At 40.4% G+C, this 15,096-nt stretch overlaps 1 protein-coding gene across 4 annotated transcripts in view; it reads left to right on the forward strand.

Annotated features, from left to right (window-relative positions):
• csnk1a1 (casein kinase 1, alpha 1) overlaps nt 1-15,096 on the forward strand; it is a 34,016-nt gene continuing 18,920 nt past the window's right edge. The window contains exons 1-4 of one of the 4 annotated variants that reach the window (XM_078261038.1): nt 1-935; nt 1,202-1,308; nt 5,996-6,122; nt 9,842-9,940. In XM_078261038.1, coding sequence (XP_078117164.1) covers nt 813-935; nt 1,202-1,308; nt 5,996-6,122; nt 9,842-9,940 — 456 coding nt within the window. In that variant the 5' untranslated portion in view covers nt 1-812. The remainder of the gene's footprint in view (nt 936-1,201; nt 1,309-5,995; nt 6,123-9,841; nt 9,941-15,096) is intronic. The other 3 variants (XM_078261037.1, XM_078261039.1, XM_078261040.1) reach the window with 3 other exon arrangements.

Here is a 15,096-nt window from a genome sequence, read left to right on the forward strand (position 1 = left end):
GGGGTCGAACCTACGGGCCGTGGGCGAACTTGAAATACTATATGTAGCCTATCACTTTGCAGCGCTTATGTCATGAGTCACCTATTTCTTTTTCTGGGGTCGAAACTACGGGTCGAACTTGAAATACTGTATGTAGCCTATCACTTTGCAGCGCTCATTTATATGTCATGAGTCTTGATTGTAGTATTTCCGAAAGCACCTGAAGGTGTCATGAGATAATCGCCTCCAACGGAAACCAGCTGAGAGAAAGGGTAGAGAAGACAAGATGGCGGAGTGAGTGGGTTGCGCTTTCTACAGACGGTTGCGACCCTTGACGTTTGCTGGAAAAGCCCTTAAAGGACTAAAAAGATTGAAAAAGCAACATTACCATCGGACGTTTAATTGAAAGGACCGTTTTTGCTACTCAGCACGGAGGAGGTCCGGACATTTTTTCCGCGGCGGTCCTTGCGACAGCGTTAGCTTGATGCTAACGTTAGCCACCGTTAGATTTCTCTAAGAGCTACTTCGAGGTAGCTGGGTGGTTGTTGAAGGCCGCGAGCTTTTTAGTTTTGGATGTATATACTTCGATACTGACACGGCCTTCCGTGTTTCTCGGAGGAGGTTTTATTCGAACGAAGATCGAGTGTAGCTAGCTAGCTTATGAATAAAGCGAACACCGTCAGGAGAAACTTGCTTGTTTGGTTATCTGTCGACACAAACAGCTAACGTCAGTCCATACTCATCAGGACTCTTTATGCTCTGCTGACCATCGGGCCGCTAGACTGCCACACACAGTTTCCTAACGTGAATCGGGTGGTCATCTGGTGGATATTATGGCGAGCAGCAGTGGGTCCAAAGCCGAGTTCATAGTCGGTGGAAAATACAAGCTTGTCAGAAAAATTGGATCAGGATCTTTCGGTGACATATATCTGGCTATCAACATCACAAATGGAGAGGTAACGTAGCTAATTTACTGCCTCAACACTCGTCTATATTCTTGTTGGGAATTTGGTCAAAGTATTTGAGGCAGATAGATTGCTACACAGCTTTGTGAGTTAGCCTGCCGATAACGTTAGCTGTACATTTGATGTAGCTAAGCTGCAACACGGTGCATTAATCGGCATTATTCATGTTACAGCGTGTGCCACGATATTTGTCGTTGCTGTAGCTAATGTAACGTTGTAAATATAAATGTGATCTTTTGTGTATGTGTCCTTTTCAGGAGGTAGCTGTAAAATTGGAGTCGCAGAAAGCCAGACATCCACAGCTGTTATACGAAAGCAAACTGTACAAAATCCTACAAGGTGGTGTCGGAATCCCACACATCAGGTAACGTCGAGTGGGATTGTTTTTACGTTACCGACACTATGTTGTTCATATCTCATTGTTTTGCTATATTAGTGTGGTAAATTCTTCTGTGTTGGGGGGGGGGAAGACAACTAATGCTAAAGAGACAGCAGCCTTGTTGGCATTAGGCCTCCTAATCTCTGACATTACTTAGTATATTCTAGAAACGATATGTTTCCCCCGAACGCTTCAAAGTCTCATCGGGTTTTAACTGCACGAGTTCCTTTTGTATCAGTCTTGTTTAGACCCCATCTCTGCACTTTTATTGGGATTAACAGCTGGTAAGGTTGAGGAAAACCAACTATGTGGTTGGAAATGGCCGCTCCTCTTTTGTTGCGTTAGCTCCCAACATGTCTTCCAGTACTCTGTTAGAAAATGGCGGCCGAGCACAGAAGCGAAAACAACAACCCAAGCCCCACGGTAGAAATGTTTTCACCGCGTGATTTCAATCCTTATGTGGTCTTGTCTCAACCTGTAACCGGTCACACAACTTGTTTTGTTGTGTGAAGTAACTGTTAAGAGTGAGTTGTAGCCCAACACAGCAAGTGGTAACGTTTGAAAGACACAGGCTCTGCCCTACATTTCCAAACTGTAAAGTACAAGTGTAGAATATACACTATGCACTTTTATTCATAGAGTGCCGTTTGACCTTTTTATGTTGTTAATATTATGAATGGGCATGTGAAATTGACTTACCGCAGAGGAGTTGCTAACACTTTTGGAGCCTGTGACATTTATCCATTTATTGGATAAAAGGAGAAGGTTGTGTATGTTCCTCTATGGAAGATGACAGTAATAATGGTCGCTATTTGTACAATGAACATAATATGGCTCTGTGCACATTATAACATAAATGGTATACTGAGGTTTCACATGTGATGAGAAGTCATTTGTTTATATAGGCCTAGTATAAAACGTATATAATTGTTGTTGATATTTATTGTGTGACCGTGGCAGCAGGATTGTTTGATATACAGTTTTGTGCGACTGAGATACATGAAGAGCTTAAATGTTGTTAGGGTGACAGGAGGTACATGTTATTAATCAAATAATAAAGCAGGTTAACTCTTAACGCTTTATTCAGTATTATCATGGTCCAGTTTGTGTGTTTTTAATCACCGAACATGTTCATTTGACTTATTTTGTAGAATTGGTATAATTATATTTGTATATAATATAATGTATATTGTGTTATATATTTTATATATATATATTTTTTTTAAATATATACTTTTAGGAATAGTCAAGGACTGGCATGACACATGGGTTTTTAGAAAGTCAAATGGATCATTTTGGTTCCCGTTGCTCTTCTTGTGTTGATCGGAAATAATCATGTTATTCATTGACTTTGTGTCACTTTCTAGTTGTCATACCAACCCTTATCTGTCTGCTGTCTTGTTAATTCGTTTGAAATATGGAAACTCTACCTTAAGCAGTGAAGTCGGCGGTGAAGCAGTAACAGAGCCGCATATTAAAACATATCTTATCACGTCTAGAAAACTAAATGGAGAACAATGAGGGACAAACAGAATTCATGGACTCACGGCAGAGTGTTGCTGCAGTTTAATGCTGTGTGCCACTGCACGATGAATATAGGGGGGAAAACACACTGGATAGCTGCCGTTATTTTTGGCATTAAAGTTTTTTTTTTCTAGCCTGTGGAATAATACAGGAAACTGCTTGATATACATATTAGTTTATGCACTCTTCTCGTTGTTGGAAAGTCACCTTTTCATTAAGCATGGCTCCTTTTTTAGGAAAAAGTATCTGCCTGTCTACCATACAGAAAATACCAACATTTGACTGGTGTTGATTTTCCTTTGCCTGTTCTATATCTGGCTTAACTGCGCTAACATGCACAGCCTTATACAGTATACAGTACAGCTGGCACATGGCTGAATAGAGACAATGACTGTGGAGCCACGATGACTTGGTTGAAACCTGAACTCTGACCATGCACACCTTTTTTCTTTTTACAAAGTAGAACTGCATTGTAAGGTAACCCTGTCATAGATGTGAGCACACATGGGTTGGATGCCAATTGTGCATTTTTTTGTCTGCACGCCATGGCCATTGTAGAGTTCTAATGCGGGAAACGTAAAATTAATTTTGCAGGCACCACAGAGTTGTAGCAATGGGTTGTAAAACGAGCATCAATCTTGTGTGTGTGTGACACTGTTATAAGAACTTGAAGGTTTTGAAGCAAGGCTTTTCCACCTTTACTGCAATGCAAGCAGGGACTGCTCGTTGAATCTTCGCACTGGTAATGCTGGTTTATGTTGCAGCAAAGTCTTGTCCGAGCCTGTCCAACCTGCTGATCCTGTTGCCCCTCCTCCACTCTGACTACAACCGGGCTTACCTTTTTATACCGTGTACACCATAGTTTCAGTCCTTTCCTCATTCTTGCTCTGTTTTTTTTTTTTTTTTCCTTTCTCACTCCGAGTGCAGCGGGTTCCTTTCTAATATTTGTTGTAAAACATGTTATGTTAATTTAATGTTAACATCATTAATGTTGATAAAACATAGAACGCTTCTTTCAAACGAATGGATATGTTTTATCCTTCCTGTCATTACGTCACAAAATGTTACACTATAAATTCTAGTTCTTATGAAAAATGTGTAAAAAAAGTCATACGTTTGTGGGTGGTTGACATTTGGAATATGAAAAAAATAATTTGCGTTCAAATTACTCTGCGCTGGCATAAGCCATTAAGAATCACAGCTATGCCGTGTCTGTGGTGTACTCTACATGCCAGTATTACCACTGTGGCATAGCAGGAGGCAGCAGCAGCAAACGCACATCAGCATATGCGACCTAAACACAACACTAGCCATGAATTAATCAGCACTGCAGAGGACATGTTGTGCCGCTATGTGCACTTGCATGCTTTTCTGGTTCTGTAAACTTTCTGTGAATCAAATTGGGAGTTTTAGGAAACCGGGGGGAGGGGAGTTACTTTCTACAATGAAAATCTAGGCTTAATACTTGTGAATATTTTACGGCATTACAATATTTTTCGTTCTCTGCATGTCAAAATCGACTACTTTTTAGACAAATGAGTAAATGAATGATTCAGTATTTCCCCACCAGCGTTTGATTCCCGGCAGTGTGGAGAAGACTTTAAAGAGCATTGTTTAGGCCTTCCTGTTGGGAAATAAAACGTACAAAGTAACGGTTAAGAAAACAAACATGTCAAAAAAGCCAAGCAGTAAAAAAAAAAAAAAACCTACTGTTGTAAAATGTATGACTTGCAAAATCCCAGCTTTCCCCCTGGCCCTGCTTTGGCCCAGCCTCATGGTGTTCTAACACTTTGAACTGTGTTTTGGTGTCAGATAAACTTTGCAACTCACAGATCTAATCCTTGAACCAGACTTTCTGGATTGTATTTGGGTTTTTTTGGGGGGGATTTTTTTTTTATTTTTATACCTGTACCTGAAGTTACGTGATGTTACACGTGCCCACACCAATACAGCCCCCACAGTGTTTGACAGTAGCATAGTCAAGGGGCATGCATCATTTATACGTAGCAAAGTACAAGTCATTTAATTGCAACACGGGCAGACTAATGTACACGTTGTCTACTTTGAACTCTTAGACACTCCTTAATCTGATAAATGTGTCTATTTTGTTAATGTCTTTTGCCAATGTGAAAACTACAATATGACACATGTTGACCCATTCAAAGCGACTACCGACGTGGGCCTGGCCTGTGTTCCAGTGGCTCCTTTGAATGGGTTGTTCTCTGCTAGCCTGCTAGCCTTTGGGTCTTATGGTCATGGCAACTGCTATTCTAAAAAGAAATGCACCTGGTTTTCATTATGACAGCTTTAAACTAATTCAGTTGTGTACTATAATATTATGCTAAACTAGAGTGCAAAAAAATGTAATTTTCCCTTGTGGGATAATAAAAAAAAAGTACGTGTTGCGTATTATAAAATGCCGTAATGGCCAACTTTTACATGTATTCAAGCCAAAGAGTTTTAAAAGGGTTATATTTCCATTTTACTTACTGCTTATAACAACACAGCTATTTGAGTCCACAGAATATTGTAATTACCTGTTAAATACACCCACATGTGTTGCTGTTGAAAAACCAAGCCCTTTGACTGTATTTCACTAGCTTAGCCTCATAGAGATGGAGGTGCTTAACACATGTCATAAAGCAAAATGTTAGTTTATCGTTAGATGTTGTGTTTGCAGATTGTGTTGGTACTGCTCTGTACTATAGTGTGCTTTTAGCCTTGCTAAAGCCTTTTAGTTTGCCAAGCTCAACCTCAGCTAACTTGTAGCAGCCTCTTGAAACTCGTCTGTCTCTCTCTCTCTCTGTTTCTCTCTTCCTACCTCTGTAATTACCAAACCCCAGAAAATCAGTCAACAAAATGGTGCAGGCAAAATGCTCTGCTTCTGAAATTTCTCCCCCCCTGGTGTGGCATTAAAGCCGTGCAGAGGAACTATTAGAATTATAAGGGTGAACGGTATAAACATTATAGTAAGAAAACTGGTATGAATTTGCCCTTATGGCACAAATTTTGACTACACCGTGCCGTGTTTTTTTTTTTTTGCCGAAAGATCTGTGTTCAAAAGTGTGAAGTTGGTTCCGACCAAGTGCTGTGATCGGTTCAGATTGAACACAGACCCGCCCTCATAATATCCCTATTTTGTACCCAGGTGGTATGGCCAAGAGAAGGACTACAACGTCCTAGTCATGGACCTGCTTGGACCCAGTCTGGAAGACCTCTTCAACTTCTGCTCTCGCCGCTTCACCATGAAGACGGTTCTTATGCTGGCAGACCAGGTAGCTAACACGTGAACACACGCACCTCTATGCAGTCTTCATGAATCGGTGAACGGGCTGAGGAGCACCGTTAAGTAGTAGGCTGTGCAAGGTGGTCTGGTTTCCAAACTACTAGCTTTTATCTGAGTAAGGAGTAAACATGATTGTAAAACATTCCTTGTAACGGATTGGACAGCTTTTGTCAAAGAATGCTGTTGCTAAGGAACAATGTACAACAAGTGGCGCATTGACAAAACGTACAGCGATAGACCATGCACAACGTTTCGGACCGTCCTGCCAACCTGTATTAAACATCGATGTACGCTGTAACGATTTTTCAGTCGCTGAAAGCTGCTGCAGTTTTAATCCTGTCGGCTCTCTGCTGCTCAGTTCCACACACACACACACACACACACACACACACACCCACACACCCCCCCCACACCCACGCACACACAAACGCACCCCCCACAGCCACACCCACAGCCACACCCACCCCCACACACACACTCTGACGGTGGATGCAGGAAAAACCGGAGATGGGACACACACGATGACCTAAATTGAGGACAGCTACGCTCGTTATTGTAAGGGCAATGATAAGTTAAAGTCCAATAAGTACTTTATTAAACCGTATGAATGTGTGTTCCAGGCCAGGATAGGAAATTGACTAACAATGTCAAGATCAACAAGCCACTGACAGACATGTTCAAATCCACCAGCCATTTTCATATTCTACCAACATTTGCAGCATCCTGAGCCTTTTTGGTAAGGTTACTAGGAAAACTCAGCCCAGAGTCATTTTATTCTCCCCGAAACAAGTTTCCTTTTTATTTTTAAAGAACTATACAAAAAAGCAACTTTCACTGTCCCTCGCAACTTCATTGCAACAAAAATACAAAAGACATGGCAACTTTTATCGACTTACAAAAGCTCCCGCAAAATCAGGCATTTTGGGCCGCAACAATCTCAAAAAACGGCCCCGAAATCCTGGAGGGACTGTTTAATGCTATGTTACTGATACTGAGAGATGAGTCAATATTCTTTTTGTTCATTAAACATGTAGGCCTACAATTACTGTAGAATATGACCAAACTCACCAAACCCAATTGTACCATGGTCTCGCAGGCTTTTTTTCACATCACTTTTTATTTGCCTGTATTAATAAAATATGTATTCATAATACAAAATTATGTATTGAAGCAATTCAAAATATGCTAGTGCACTTTGTTTTATAAATTTGAATTCTGGAAAAAGTGGCTGGTAAAATGAGGCATCCACCAGCCACAGTGGCTGAAAAAAGTTAATTCCCCCCCCGCACATGAACCATGATGAAACAAAACAAATTGGCAGTATCAAACATAGAATTTTTTTTTGGCACCTATAGCACATTGCGCATCACCACCCGCCTGTAAACAGAGGCTTCAGTGGATGAAGAAAATAAAGCACATACTGGCCATTTAAGTACAGTAGGCTACCAAAAATAGTGACACAATATGGCCCTGATACAGGCTCTATCTGAACTCCTTGAACATGTCTTACATAATTAAAACATGTCAATGTCAAATGCTTTCAATAAATTATTTGAAGGAGAGAAATGTATATATTTTTATGTTTTTTAAAGTTACAAAATATACTTTGTACAACCTTCTCTTAAGGTCTGCATGCTCTGAACCCCTCCACACTTCTGATATTCACGTGGCCATACACGACACACACGCTACTGCCTAAACCGAATCACTGGTCATCTTCTGTGGACGTTGTTACGACGGGCGCGCTTAATGCATCCCTGGGGTAGAGTAATTCAGAGGGCCGATTCAGCATAGATTAAACACAGCAGCATAAGTCAGGCATTAGTAAGAGCGAGAACAGCATGGGAACGAGCGACGCCGTGCCTGAGTGGTGAAGCAAGAGAAGGGAGGGACCGCCGGTGAGCGGTGTCGGCCATAGCGTAGCGGCTGCTTTGAGGGGGGGAAAGAGATGGCAGAGACGATGTGAAGGGACTTAACAGTAAACCCCAAGCTTCTTAAGACACGGTGGCTTCATCTGTTAATACTGTCGGTAGAGTGAAGGGTGTTGACAACATGGAGACGTGGAGTGCACACTGTCACGCACACAGCACACCTTTTTGCGGTTATGTAATCGCACAGAGTGACATTGCGATTAGATTAATCATGCAGCCCTATTTTTCACAGCAGACGTCTTGACTTGCCGTAGCAGGAAAGCACAGGTGTAACTAATGTTAAAAAAGGGCTGTGTTACCAATGATTGTTGTGCAAGCTGCTTCATTGGCTTGGCTAACTTGGATACTTCAGTTAATGTTAGGTAAACCTGGGTTTTTCATGCTATAACATGGGAAAATAATCTCCCTATAGGTTCACCTATATTTATTACAGAAGATGCTGTTGCCAGAAGCCTCACCAAACTAAAGCCGAATAAGGCCACTGGCCCAGACGGCCTGAAAGTCCGCTTACTTAAAGATTGTGCCCCACAATTAACTAACCCCTAAACCTTCTAGACTCGATTTCAAAACGGCTTTCACCCTCTAAAGGGCACGCTAGAGTCCTATTCGTAGATTTTAGTACAGGACATCAGTACAGGCTGCCCACAAGGCAGCGTTCTTTCCCATTTTGCTTTTCTCTATATTCACAAATGAGTTTCATATAAATAATGGCACCTTTTAAATTGATAAAGTATGCTGATGACATGGCCTTAGTTGGTCTCTTACAAACAACTGATCCCCTTGGTGAGGCCTCCTATCTAGCACACATAAAGGCCCTTGAAGCATGGTGCAATGATAGCGAGCTAGAGATCAATGTGGCAAAGACAAACGAGTTACTCTTTTGCAACAAAACAAGACGTATCACCAGAGCCAGTTTTATTAAATGGCCTTGCAGTTGAAACTGTGGGAACTTTTAAGTACCTAGGTACAGTTCTTGACAACCATCTGAGTTTTTCAGATAACAGACTATATCTTTAAGAAATGCTCACAACGACTCAGTCTCCTTAGAAGACTGAGCTGTCTGGGCGTTAGTGCTCAGATTACTGACACACATATTGAAAGTGTTTTAACCTTTCATCTCTCTGTTTGGCCATTTAAGCTGCAAACTCAAGAACAAGCTTAACGGCATAGTGTCAATGGCCAGCAAAATAGTGGGAAAACCCCAAAAACACCTGACCCAAATATACACTGACAGGAAGGAAGAAAGCTAGGAAAATCACTGCAGATAGTACACACCCTCTTTCCAGCCAGTTTGAGCTCCTGAAGTCTGGAGAGTGCCTCTGGCAAAAAAGTGTTTCTAAAAAATCCTTTATTCCAAATGCTATCAGTATCCTCAACCAAACCAAGTGACAACATCAAATTGAGCTGCTATTTTAATGAATTTAAGCATATTTACTCTTTACTTTTTTCATTTTTTTTTTTATATACTTAACTGTCATGTCTGAGATGTTGTCTGTATGTTTATCTGTCTTGTATGTCTGGTGAGCCAAAGAAAAATGTCCACCCTGGTGGACAATAAAGATTTATTCTATTCTAAAATGACCCACATTTGTTAATGACAGTGTGAACTTATCAACCTGATGTTCCTCCTGCATCCCTGGACAGGATAAGCTGCTTGTTTACAAGTTGAATTGATGGAACCACTTTCATTAAAATGTAAACCTATTTTAGCATGTTATGGGGAGGATGGTAATTAACTTTGTGAAATATTTAACTGTGGCCTTCTTTTCATCTTCAGATGATCAGCAGAATTGAGTATGTACACACAAAGAACTTCATCCACAGAGATATCAAACCAGACAACTTTCTCATGGGCATCGGCCGTCACTGTAACAAGGTAAGGCCCGTCCAGGTTCTATACATAACTGTAAGTATGGATAATCAAAGCTATAGAGCTGTTGGCAGGAGAAAAAAAAAATGTATGTCATGGTAGCCATGTTAACTTTACAGTCCTGGTCCTGAGCTGATCTACAAATGTAGCTTTAGTAATGGTGATCTCTCCATATACCCCACTTGCTACCTTTTCACGGCTACGACTTGACCCACTGTTGCTGCTGTTTCAGAAAAACCTTGAATTTGGCACTTGGTCCATGGCATGTCTTTGTAAGCCTGCAAATGGTACCAAATGTCATACCTTTTATCACTTTCTTTTTTTTTTTGACTGACAGCAACATTACCTGGTCTGGGCCCAGCGACAACCAATAGGGGTTATTATCCCATATGAAAAAGAGTCTAACAGAGAGAGAGAACCTAACTAGTGCAATTGTATTCAAATCAAATGCTGTTCATATCCTGAAAGCTGTGATGGCTATAAGGGCAGTGGAGGAGTTCTGATAAAATGTAAGTGCTACATTCATGGTGCAATCTCGATGGCAGAAAATCGCGTTTAAGGCTGCATTGCCACGTTTGAAGTCCAGTTTCCACAGTTAATTAATACACTCATTTGTCTCGTGCCTCTCAAGTGTAGCTTTTCTTAAAACTAAAATCAGCCTCATCAATGTCTGTATCATTTAGTATCCGTATGAAAACATTGTTTGTTTTTAATTTAAGGTTTCCATAATTTTTCCAAAGTTTCACTGCCATATTAGTTTTCTAATCTTTAAAATCTTATCCCATCAAAGTTTGTGTATGTACGCCTGCATGTACATCTTGCATTCGGAGTGAATATTGATCTCCTAGATAGCAAAACCGACATACGTCAAACTATACTTATAATATAATACTTATTTGTCAAAAATAGCAGGCACCCCAATATCAAAGACTAGAAGCTATTTTAAGAGTGGACAAATAAAGACCTTAATAAAGAACACATTTTCAATGAAATAAATAGCTAAGTGATTAAATAGATTTATTAGATAGATAAACATCAAATGAAATGCAAATACCTTCCCGAAATGAATAAGTAGGCAATTAAATAACATATTTCTTTTGTTGAGAGATGGTCTTTCGTTTTAAATCCAAAAGTAGGCTTTAGAATGACCGCAGTTCTCCAGTGTCAGTTATCGTTAATTTTACGCTTAATGTTTAAGGTGTGAAAAGAGCATTTGAAATAGTAGCTGAGTGTTACTGCTTCAACTGAGAAAATAACTGCGTGTGATACGGGAAGTACCCGTTGAGTCTGTCCACACTGATACCAATCAACGTAAGACGTTTCAAACACTTTTTCAAAGTGTTTTCCAAAAATTCGCCGTCCACTATTAGATAAAGATAAAAAAAAAATATTAAGAGCTAACGTATCTTCAACATAACATCCGATCTAATTCCCCTGTGAGTTTGTGATCTAGTATTCAATTTAGCTGCGATAGAGCAGGTCACACGGTGCAAAGGTATACCTTTTGTAGGAATGCTGGCCAAAATGATCAAATTAAGACCCTAGTTATGTTTTCTTAAATTATGTAATTACCTCTTCATTAAGGTAACGGTAAGATAACGGTTGATGTAGTGTAAAGGTTGCAGGGTGGTGTAGCCCAGTTTCTGTGTACCGGACTTTTGCTGAAGAACTGATTCTGTATTCTGGACTATGATGCTGTTTTTTTTTTTTTTTTTTTTAGCTACCCACACAAATCAAATATTCAAGCGATATTGTCTTCTTGTGATGTAATTTGTTTGCGTCTGGTCAGAGGTGTGTGTGTGTGTGTGTGTTCAAGTTGCCTGAAATTAAAATAGAATATTCTGTGTCCATTATTTTGAGCCCTTGCAGACAGGCAACGTCTGGCTAAGTTAAAGTATGGGATATATATTTGACTAACTTTCAAAGAATGTGTACTCTGCTGCACAGCAGGTGTGCAACCTCAGCCCAACCTCCACTGATGTTTCCCGCTTATATGGCAGCCTTGCTGCAGCCGGCCTTTCATCTCTGACACTGCAGTCTAGCTCTGTTTGTTTGCAGACCCATGTTCGTTTGTTGACCGCTAAGGTTCAGGCTAATTTGGAATTCTTTAAACCTAATGGAATTGTATTGAGGATTATTCCATTCCAAAAATCGATAGGAAACATCGAATGATGAATTTGAGAGATGACGCGTTTCCCGTTGGATTTGATTTTTTTATTTATTTATTTTTTACACTGCCAGAAGATATTTTGCATGTCTGCTGACACAAGAGGGGCTCTAGAGAAATTGGTACACAGTTGTAGATGTCAAATTACGTTTTTAAAATGCTTCAAGATAAATGTGTGAGGTCACTGGAGATTATTTGTTTCTTATTTTATAGCCTTCTGTTGACGTTGGTTAGAAGGGACCCCACAATTTCTTTTAGTGCGTCCTTGTTTCAGTGTATTGACATTCTAAATGTGCTCATGTTGTTTTTCTAGGCTGTAGTATTTTAAGCAGGTGTGTGTGTGTGTGAGATGGAGAGTATGGTGCTAGCAGTGAAGTTACAGTTGTGAATGTAGCAGTGTGTGTGTGTGTGTGTGTACAGTTTAGGCTATTTGTCGTTGAAGAAATGCTACAACTCCTTAAGACCCAAACTAAGTTCCCGTGTGTTGCTTGCCACCTGCTGATTTAAAGTGAAACGGGGTTAGCACCAAAGTTTGACCCAGGCTCCCTTAAAGCCCCGACGCACCAGGGAGACCGTCGGCTGTCGGTCCAAGTCGGGCCGACAGGGAGCGTCCGTCGCCATGGTTCTTTGCTCCGTCTCCTGCATCGTCGCCACAGTTTAAAAAGAACGGCCGCTTTTCAGTTTTTGAATATTCCCTCTTAAAAAAACACACAGCTTTGAACTCTTTGAATATCTGTTTTTGCACATTATATCCATAAGAGGGTAAACGTACAAGCAGAGGTGGAAAGTAACAAATGACAATCACCTGCGTTACTGTAATGGAGTAGTTTTTTTGTGTACTTTTACATTTTAGAGTAGTTTGTAAAATCTGTAATTTTGCTTCAACTTAAGTATGTTAGTATTGTACTTTGCTACATTTTAAATCAAATTTCGTTCTGAGTAAAAAATAAATAAAAGAAATACAAAAGGTCTCTTAACATGTAAAGGATCCCTGAGTACATTTTAAATGAACTTTTTACTTAAGTAGATTTTTATACCAGTAATTTTACTTGTACTTAAGTAAAAGTTCATCAAAGTGATCGTACTTTTAATTCAGTAGAATATTTTTGAACTCTTTCCACCTCTGCGTACAAGATATATTGATTTTAACATTTCTTATCTGCACCTTAGTTCTTGTGTTCAATCAAAGAGATGGCCAGTTTATTGTGTTTGGGGAGATATTTATAGCAGCTAATCATTTAGCAGTGGCATTGTTAAATGCATAAAGGGGAAACAGAATGGGTCAGTTTTGTAGCATAATTTGTTCAATGACTTTTTCAATTAATTGTATACTTTTTACACTTTCTAGAGTGGGATTGCCGCATATCATGATGCAGGAGTATTAATCCATCGTAAAGCAAATCAGAGCTCACTGTGTGCAATTCGAAGTTGGCCTTAGAATCGCACACAGACGCAGAATGCGCATGCACGTTGGCCATCAGCCGGCCGTTGGCTGCGGTCCTTGCTGTTTGTTCAAGTGACACTGTGAACATCAAAATATGAGGCAGTGCGAAACACTAGATCAGTCGGCTATCGTTGGCGGTCGTTTTTCAAGGATCTGCTTGGTGTTGTTGGTGCCCTAAAATCATAGTGAGTTTATTCACCGTGTACCAGAAAACTGGCAATATACGTCTACTCAGATTTATAGGGACAAGATAAGGACTTATCGGCATTGTATGTCACAGGTACGTCTGACACACCATGTTAGGTTGTATATAATCTCAGTATTTAATCTCTCAACAAGATAAGCCAATCATTGAACGAGGAACTGTTGAGGCTGGAGTGTCTGCATACTCTTGGTCACAGAATTTGAATATCCCTTTAGTAATAGACATGAATTGGAATAACTTGACAAATGGAATAACCATTTGGATTGATTATCCAAACGCCTTTCGTAGTTGGTCATAACCCCCCTTTGTCTTTAAGTGCCAAACTGCTAATATGTGCGTCAATGCTTTTATATATTGTGACAAATCGTGCACTAATATCTTTATAACCCCAATTAGCACCAGCTTCGATGTGATAGCGCTGATATTGATGTTCCTAGGGCAGAAAGATGCTGTTCAGTATCGTGTTCGCCAGTGTTGCCTCTCAACTGTTTTAATGGCTTAATAATTTAGGTTCAGCAGTCACTTGCTCATGTGTCAAGGTTGAAGCGTTGGATTTGTAGTGGGCACACGGCTGTGTTTACCTCCAAACGTTAGCTGTCTCACCTACTCCATGCTCCTGGTTTTACCGTAACGTCTACACATTCTTCGGTTGTATCTCTGGCTCAGGTTAGTACTGGGGCTGAGTACGGCTTGCGTCTCACCTGCTTGCTTTGTATAACGGGTCTCAATTCTCCAGAAGTTAATACTAATACTATCTTGGTAAACAGTGTTCTGGTATCTTGCCCCAAAGCCGTGCCAGGACCTACATTTGCAAGCTTGTCTTTGTAGAGATACTTTGTCCCGAAGCTGGGCCTGCTGCATTACAAACGTTTGAGTTGCTAAGTCATCAGAAGGCATCTTAATGTGATACAGGTAGTAACATAGTCTGTTAGACAATTTACAGGTGGCTCATTACCTATTTTTCAGTTGTACTAACTCGACTGTAGCACAGATTTAACCCCTTATGTCTGTTTAGCTGCCCATGACTGACGTTTTTAAACAAGAGGCAGGAACTCTTTAGTGTTCTGTGAACAACTTGGTTATGCTAGTCATCAACGTCACTCTCCAGGGGCCTGTTAAAGCTTTCTTTGTTAGCAGATATTTTATATGCATTTGTTTTGCTGATGGAGGATGGACAACCATGGGCTCTTTACCATCTGCTGCCGAAATCCCCTCTCTCCCCCAGGTCTTTTCTGAGCCATGGTGTTGCCTGTCTGCGCTGGCCTTTATTGTCACTGTCAGACATGATATTGAAGTTTCAACATCTCCACGTTTACAGGGACACTTTTGGCTTGTTGTACAGGGTT

This window comes from Sander vitreus, chromosome 10 (genome assembly GCF_031162955.1).
Source record: "Sander vitreus isolate 19-12246 chromosome 10, sanVit1, whole genome shotgun sequence".
NCBI lineage: Eukaryota > Metazoa > Chordata > Actinopteri > Perciformes > Percidae > Sander > Sander vitreus.